General features: G+C 36.0%; 2 protein-coding genes and 1 pseudogene across 3 annotated transcripts; all 3 read left to right on the top strand.

Annotated features, from left to right (window-relative positions):
• Positions 1–901: 901 nt before the first annotated feature.
• On the top strand, positions 902–2520 carry LOC111312093 (uncharacterized). The gene is made up of 2 exons (XM_022912074.2): positions 902–1143; positions 2147–2520. The coding sequence occupies exons 1-2, from the start codon at positions 928–930 to the stop codon at positions 2372–2374; spliced, it is 444 nt and encodes a 147-aa protein (XP_022767809.2). The 5' UTR covers positions 902–927; the 3' UTR covers positions 2375–2520.
• Positions 2521–3016: 496 nt separating this feature from the next.
• LOC111312094 (uncharacterized) lies at positions 3017–5121 on the top strand. Its single transcript, XM_022912075.2, has 3 exons — positions 3017–3273; positions 4319–4519; positions 4821–5121. The coding sequence occupies exons 1-3, from the start codon at positions 3163–3165 to the stop codon at positions 4854–4856; spliced, it is 348 nt and encodes a 115-aa protein (XP_022767810.1). The 5' UTR covers positions 3017–3162; the 3' UTR covers positions 4857–5121.
• Positions 5122–6738: 1617 nt separating this feature from the next.
• LOC111312092 (PRA1 family protein B4 pseudogene) lies at positions 6739–7745 on the top strand (annotated as a pseudogene). Its single transcript, XR_016343171.1, has one exon. The product of XR_016343171.1 is annotated as a PRA1 family protein B4 pseudogene (transcript).
• Positions 7746–8561: the final 816 nt, after the last annotated feature.

The raw sequence follows: 8561 nt of genomic DNA, 5'->3' as shown, positions 1-8561 counted from the left end.
TTATCAAATTAAAATAATATGAGAATTAAATTTGTAAAATTATAATAAAAAGATTAAATTTCAAAATTTGGTAAGGTACAAACACCTCTGGCATAATTTGACTTTATTTATTTAATTTATATGACCACTATGTTACATTTGATGTTTGGTTCCTTTCCTTATTACAACTTTTGTTTCTCCTTTTTGGACAATCTTTTCAAGTTCCAAGTTCAACTTGTTCATTTTAAATGTTCATAAAATTATGTCTCAAAATTATAAAATTTAAAGTGTTAAATCAAATCAAATTAAGCAATATCATTAATAGAAGAACCCATGATTTGGCATTCATACTAATATATACAAGGCTAGAGTTACTAATATATACAAGGCTAGAGTAAATTATTACAGAACTTTTTTTTGAAATACATTTTTACATAACTTAAGAATGAATTAATTATCATAAATAAAATCAGGGCAAGAGATGATTGACTAAGACCTCAGGTCTCTGATTTGTCTGCTTTATTTTCCCTTAATTAATATAATATAAAACTCATTTTATTTTTGTAATGGGTAGAATTTAAATAAGATAATATAAATTCATTTGAGAAGCATTTATGAGTACTTATGCTCATATATTTTGTTTTCCCTTAATTTCAATCTTCAACAAAATGACCGAAGTACAAAGTAAAGTTTTGTTTAGAATAATAGACCACGCATTAATTAATTAATTAATTAATAAAAGTTATGGTAAGTGGAAGTCAGGTCCAGCGGTTAGAGATTAGACCGTGCAGCCTCTAGTGGCCCAATAGAACCCAATTTGTCCAAGATTGCTACCTCCACCACCACAGGTTGCCTCCTTTCCATTTCCCCAAGATAAAAAGTATAATAAAGTATTATCGTTAAAAATTAGCTTCTAGATTCAATATTCAAATTTGGCTATATAAAGGCATGTCAAATTGCCTGCTTTGCTTAGATCATAAGCCACGAGCAATTATTATCGAAAGCTTTTTCAGCTCAGTACTGCTGCATAAGATTAGCACAACTCAAAAGAAGATGCCTTGCCTTTACATCTCAACTAACATCAACTTGGATGAGGTAGACACTGATCCCATCTTCTCCGAAGCAACCAAAGCCGTCGCCTCCATCATCGGAAAACCCGAAAATGTAAAGTCATGTACTCTCTATACTCTTTCTTTCGAATATACGGTACATACTTTCCTGCTTTAATTCTTTTTCCATTTTCCAAACCTTATTAGATGTCGTTCAGTTTTTTTACTGATGGAAAACTTCCATGTTAGGATAAGTCAAAAGAGAAAAAGGCACAGGAATCTCATCTTACTGACTTTTTAACTTGCTCATAAATGAGGAGAAGAGCCAGCATCTAAGTATCCTAGATTCCAAGTCAAAACAAGCTTTAATCTGATAGAAGATATATACTAGTCAATGTTGGAGCGATTTTGCTGTAGGGGTTATGACATGTGAAACTCATTTCCAGGGTAGCTTCAAATCAATTGCATGCATTTTTGTGTGGATTACATGCATGCCGAAACATTGAACAGATCTGAACAGACTGAGCTTGTCTAAAAACATACACTTTTCCAGTTTTTTCATTAATTTGTTCAACTCATCGATTCCAGCATCACTGCCATAAAATTTCACCTGGTATTTGGATAAGTACTTTGAAAATATATAAGAAGCTCTGAAAACTTGGTGAAAACATGATCCTACTTCCTACTAATTAATTAGGTTATTAGCTACCAAAGAAATATCTAGTTGATGCAATTATTAGGTTCAAGGAAATTGGAAAAGACTGTATAAACAGGTTTCCTTTTGAAATCCTACTTGAAATGTATCTGTGCATAAGGAGGCGGTCACTTGGAGTCGAAGAATTACAATAATTGGATAACTGGTCTAATAAAGGCATAAAGCATTTCTGCTACAGCTAGCCTACAAGCCTGCGACACGTTTATCTTTAGACTTCCTAGCTCCGATAAAAGTGGTTTTAACCGAAAGGGGATTCAAGTAGCACAGTTTATTTGATTAATTGCAGGCTAGCTTGCAGCTGATAATCATTGGTTTTGCTTTATACTATATTCCAATTCAGACCTTGGTTTTGTTTTTTAATTAATTCTTTATTACACAATATTTAATTCACGAATGCATGCAGTTCGTGATGGTCATTCTTAAGGGATCAGTGGCAATATCATTTAACGGGAACAAGGAGCCAGCTGCGTACGCTGAGGTGGTCTCAATGGGCGGCATGAATGGAGAGGTGAAGAGGAGGTTGATTGCCACACTGGGCACAATTTTACAGAACAAGTTGTGTATTCCCAGAACGCGATTTTTTCTCAAAGTTTATGATACAACAGCCGGTCGCAACGTCTCCAAAATATAATTCCTTAACCTTAAATATGCATGTTTACAATTTAAGTAGATGGTTTCCAGTTTCTGTATCATTTTAAACGGCCCTAGCGATGGACTAATAAATACAGTATTCAACTATCGTCCAATACAAACAAATTATACTTTGATGCACTGCTTTATATATACTTTGATGGAAAATCATGAGCCACTCCATGTAGCATGCATGAGGCTGAGGGCTTTGGTAGGGTCACAAATTACTCAAATTCCTCCAGTCTCCCGCAGCCTTGTAGCTTTGCTCCTGAGTCGACCATTAGCTAGGTTTTGTTTTTCATTTTGAAGAAAACCAAATATTAGTACACTTATTAGGATAAAAAATTTAATCATGTAATCGTTAATTTTTCAAACTTTTAAACCGTTTTATAGATGAGCAAAATTGTATAATTTCATACAAATTAATTATTATTTTAGAAAAACTTGACAGAACCAAGCCAACCAAATCTTTTGCCAAATTAAATATAAATGGGCTATGGCTGAGATGCCCAATGTGTGGTGGTCCAGATTAGCTTTGAATACGAGCCCCATAGCAAGAGGAGCATCGCATTGGCCCATTGGCTGGCCGGGGGCTTGGGGGTGGCACTTGAAGGGGCATTTTGGGTAACAAAACGATTATGTTTGCGTTACTTCTGCCTGGTCCTGGGTTGCTTTATGATAGGGATAGCGAAGCTAGGGCATTGAAAATCAGTGTGTGGGGTTCCTGATCTCTCTCATTTGGCAGCAGCAGTTGGAGAAGAGTCCAGAGTCACAGCTCAGAGACAGAAGATGCCTTGCCTCAACCTTTCAACCAACGTGAACCTGGATGGGGTTGACACCTCCTCCATCCTCTCTGAGGCCACCTCTTCGGTTGCCAAACTCATCGGCAAACCAGAGGCCGTATGTTTCTCGTTTCCCTTCTTTTTATTACTACTTTCCATTTCTAGTTTATCTGTTTCTTGAATTTGTGAATCTTTAATTTCTGCTTTGTAAGTGTGGATACCCATAATCTTTCTTTCTTTCTTTATGTATTTATTTATTTTTGCCAGAACCCATAATCTTTAATTTAATAATTTGTCTATTGAAGTAATATGTGGGAATACTGCGGTCTTGGTATGGTATTGGCTGTATAGGTTGTATCCTATTTGGTTAAACCTTTATCATTAGTGTTAAAGGATCATTACCCATTTAAGGATTTGTTTAGAATGGGGTCTTGAGAGGGTGCTGCAGTAATGTATGCATGCTTGCTTAAGCAGCCACTGAAACCTGAACTTGTGTTTTTGCACTTTATCATCCTAAGATCCTTTAAAGAAAGACCAGTTGATACATATCTTGTTGTGGAGCTTCCAAGCTAAGTACCCTTGGTTCATCCCGCTTTTGTCAATTGGAAATGCTAGAAAAGAGCAACACCTCAATTTATCTCACAGCTATGAAAGCATTATTCTAAATTCTGCTTCTCTTTCTTGTTTGTGAGTGACTTTTGGAACATTCTTATATACACATATGCAAATATATTTTCACCTTTTTCAATTCTGAACATCATTGCAAGTGTAACATAAGAAGTTCATCAAATTTATGCTGGATATTGGCCGATGCCTGAAGAGTTTTGCATCTCCTAAGTGATTAATATCATAATAGTTACCATCATCTTTTCTATTTTACTTGTGTGCACTGTAGTACATCAAGCATGTAGTAAATACTTAACAGTTCTACTTGTTTTCATTTACTTGTATAGACTTTCGAGTGGCTTTGTTAGATCCTAGGCATCACCTACAGTGGTGAGAGAAGTATGCTCTTGGTTCAAGTGATTTATGTTCTTGTTCAAATACACTTGCTCTCTTCCTTTTTTGTTTCTGCTTCTTATTAACAAGCTAAAAGGAACTTTTATTGTTCTCAGTATATCATGTTCATCCATGGCACGTAACATATGGCTGTTGATATGCAGTATGTGATGATTGTGTTGAAGGGTTCAGTGCCCATGTCATTTGGTGGTACTGAGCAGCCAGCTGCCTATGGCGAGTTGGTATCCATTGGTGGCCTTAATCCAGATGTGAACAAGAAACTGAGTGCTGCAATTGCTGCAATTCTTGAAACAAAGTTACAAGTGCCTAAGTCACGGTTCTTCCTCAAATTCTATGACACTAAGGCAAGCTATCTTTTCTTTCTTTATTGCCAATAGGATAGGTTGTTGGCATCTATTTGTCTCTTCTCATTCCATTTCCCTGTTTGTTTAGGCACATCAAAGCCAAGAATATGCACAGTGTTTACATGCTTTACACCAGCAGTAGATAATGTAAATAAATCTTTTCTGTTTCATACCGTGAGCATTGCATTCACTAGTTTTATTGTGAGTCCAACTTATGTCATTTCTTTGGCCTGTGATGATATTTAGCACTCATTTGTGGTACTTGCTGCTTGATAGTGCTGATACTTGGATTATTTTGCAGGGTTCCAACTTTGGATGGAATGGATCCACCTTCTGAGTCTGGCATGTTTTGAAATCATCGATGTCATCTGTTCAATGGTGACTTGGTGCTGAAAAAGTTTGGTAATACTTGCATTGTATTATGTTGTTTATCTACGTGTTTTCTTAGGATCATGTACTAATTTGGCAAGGAATTTTATGTTATCTTGGCACTAGCCTATCTGAAGCTATGGCACATGATTCAGTCTTGGAGGGAAAACCTATTTTGTCAACAGATCATCTACTGTTTTGATCTATTTGAAATAATGTTTAACCATTTGCTACATGGTTTGCATTGATGTTTTCTTAGGGTCTTTAGATTGTTGTGTCCATGGGTATTTTTGCACCAGCTTTCTTGCACAGTGCAAGGAATAGCTATGGGGCGTCATTATAAGATTAGAGAATTTTAGTGGGACAAGAAATGTGGTTTGCTGCCCTTTGTGGAGAAACTAAGGGGTCATTTGGATTCCACTGGAAGGGGGATTGAGGTGCGATTTGCACCACTTTTTTAGTCCAATCTCACCATTGTGCTGTTTGTGTAACACCATTGGGGCGCGTTTTGCACCAGTTCTCCACTAGACCTTTTAGCTCCGGTCATGAATCTTTCCTTCCCACCTACCTCCATCCAACTTTGCCTATCATTTTCTGCTTTTGTGTTTTGTTTTTCCCCTTAAAGTTATAATAAAAATATTCATACAATAATCTTTCATTCTTTTTTTTTTTTTTTTTGGTTTTTCATTTCAATTTTATATTTAAAATTTTTAAAATTACTTTATTGATTTAATATAATAAATAAAATTTATTATTATATAATAAATTAATAAATAAACAAGTTGTTTTATTATTTTGATTTAGAATAAAAAATTGAAGATTTTAAATGTTATAAATAATATTAAAACATACATAAAAATATTTTATTAATATATTTAGAATAAAGTTTTTAATGGATATTTTTATTCTCCCTTTACTATCATCTTTGCTTTGATATCCAATTATATATCTCATTATTAATTTTAAAGTAATTGTTATAATATTAATTTTATTATTATAATAATTAATTTTACTATTGTTATTACTTTTTACTGTTCATCTAAATGGATTTCATGTAAGCATGAGTTTTTTAAATAGATTAGTTAGAGTGTGATTTTGCTACAATCTAGCTAAAACAACACAAAATGTGGCTTCTGGGTATTACATGATGCAATTTCATCTAAATAATGGAATTTACGTGGAAGGATATTATTTATAACTATTAGAGTATAATTAATCAATTAAATTTAGAATTATATAAAATTCATTAAAATTTTATATAAAATTTACACTTATAAATAGTTAATTTTTACATAATTTTTTATTATAATTAAATAATTATACTATAGCAATAAAGAGACTTATTGATGAAATGCTCTCCTTGTACATGGAGCTTAAATGATATATTTAAGCACAGCTGACATAGAAATTGAGCGTCATCATCTTTCTCATTCCTACCGATCTGTCGGCGAATTAACCAAGCGTAAAAACCGAGTTGGAATGGCGTGTCTGCGGCTGAGTTGTTGAAGGGCGCGACTAAGAAATCGGCAGGGACTATATTTAATTTAAGGTCCACTCGTCAAAACATCGAAGGACAAAAAAAAAAAAAAAAAAAGAAAAAGGAAAACACCGTGAAACGTCCTTCTCCCTTTCCTTACCCCGTCAATCTCTGCCTCTCTTTTATGTTTCTGCACGCCAAACCAAACCCCAAATCTAGAATTTTCTTAAAATCTAAATCTAAATCTAAATCCTCTGCTCTAAGATTTCTCTCTGCCTCTTCCTAAACTTGGCCAATCAAATCCCCAAATAAATCAGCGCTCAACTCCACCCAACGCCCATTCTCGTATCCTCCAAAGCATCTCTCAACTGCAATGTCCTCCTCAGCTCCACCCATCCTCCCAATCTCCACCGCTCAATCCGCCGAATCCCAACCACCAGTTGCCACCCCTGTATTTCGCTCTTATATCTCCCATCTGAATGATTCCCTCCGCAACGGCCTCTCCCAGCGCCGTCCCTGGGCTGAGCTTGTTGACCGCACCGCCTTCTCCAAGCCTGAGTCCTTCTCTGAAGCCGCCCTCCGTGTCCGCAAGAATTACTCGTATTTCCGAGTCAATTATTTGTCGGTGATTGGCCTGATTCTTGCCTTTTCGCTTCTTTCCCATCCCTTTTCCCTTCTCCTCCTTCTGGGCCTCGTCTGCTCCTGGATCTTCCTCTACCTTTTCCGCCCCGCTGACCAGCCTCTCGTCGTATTCGGCCGTACCTTCTCCGACCGCGAGGCCCTTGGCATCCTGATCATCTTTAGCGTCTTCGTTGTCTTCCTCACCACGGTTGGATCTCTTCTCATTTCCGCTCTCATGGTTGGATTCGGTCTCGTCTGTGCTCACGGCGCTTTCAGGGTCCCTGAGGATCTCTTTTTGGACGAGCAAGAACCAGCAGCCACCGGTTTCTTCTCCTTCCTAGGTGGTGCTGCCTCCAATGTCGCCGCTGCCGCTGCTCCTGCTGTTGCCACTCGTGTCTGAATCTGATCCTGGGTTCCATCTCTCTGAATCTTGTTCTCTATGGTAATACAATATGGCTTCAATCGTGACTGATTCAATTTTTCAAATTTTTTTATTACAAAATAAATTTCCTATGGGGGAATTTCTAGGATATTTTCTCTTTTCATTTTATGAGTAAGGTTTATATTAACATTGGTGAAATGTATATGGATCTGGTTTATTAGATACTTTATACCGGTGGATCCATTGAGACTCCATTATACAAAGTTGTCGTTCCATTTTTTTTTTTTTTGGCACGGATCATGTGTAAAAATCTTATTGTTTATTCTGCATGCAGTGAATATGTGTTTATGGAAACTTTCAGAGAATTCTTAGCGCCAGATCTGTGCATAGATCATGATTATACATCCTTTTCTCTTAGGTTTCCTCTTTGCATTATAGAGAATAATTTAATCGCTGTATTAGTTAATGTAAATTTCACCCAATGCTATTTACTAATCAGTTCTTTGTTATAACATCTTAATGGATCAATGCTTGATGCTGCTAGCTACCCTCCTCTTATGGTGCTTGTAGTTCTTTTCTTTACAACTTGTATGCATACGATTTATTCTTTCTTGTAACACATTGTAGTGTGCTTTATTTGTTGCAACTGGCAACCTGAAACATATGAAATAGGGTAAAATGTAGGGAGATCAAATTGCATGACTATTGATCTACCTGCTTTCATGCTCAGTGGGATTTTCAGCTATGATATTTGTGGTTGATTCACTCTAGGCTTTATTTTTTAAATATTGGCCCTCGGTTTTTATTAACATGAGTATGTGGACGAGGATGAGTGTTTGTGTCTTCTTTAGTGGTTTCTGGTGCTCTGAAGGACTGGTTGAGACAACTCTTGCAATATTTTCCCCAATTACAACATTACCATTCTGAATTTCTGATACAGAGTTTCATTCTAATTATGAACTGTTGATAGATTTATTTGTACTGCCATAAACTTCTTTTTTCAGATTCCTGCCTTGTCATTTTGCTAGGAGTTTATTCATCTTTTGTATAGAAAACATGATAGGTCATGGTGGCCCCAGTCGGATGCAGTCGTGCGTGCACATGTTGATGGAACCTTGAGAATGATCTCAAAACATCTAATAAAATTTGGATGTACACTTTAATTTTCATGTTTTAATTAATCATTTCCTAAT

Source organism: Durio zibethinus, chromosome 1 (assembly GCF_047325235.1).
Source record: "Durio zibethinus cultivar Kanyao isolate XHJ-2024 chromosome 1, ASM4732523v1, whole genome shotgun sequence".
In the NCBI taxonomy this organism is placed as follows: domain Eukaryota; kingdom Viridiplantae; phylum Streptophyta; class Magnoliopsida; order Malvales; family Malvaceae; genus Durio; species Durio zibethinus.
The sequence above is the reverse complement of the archived record's forward strand: the minus strand, read 5'-3'. Positions and strand labels throughout refer to the sequence as shown.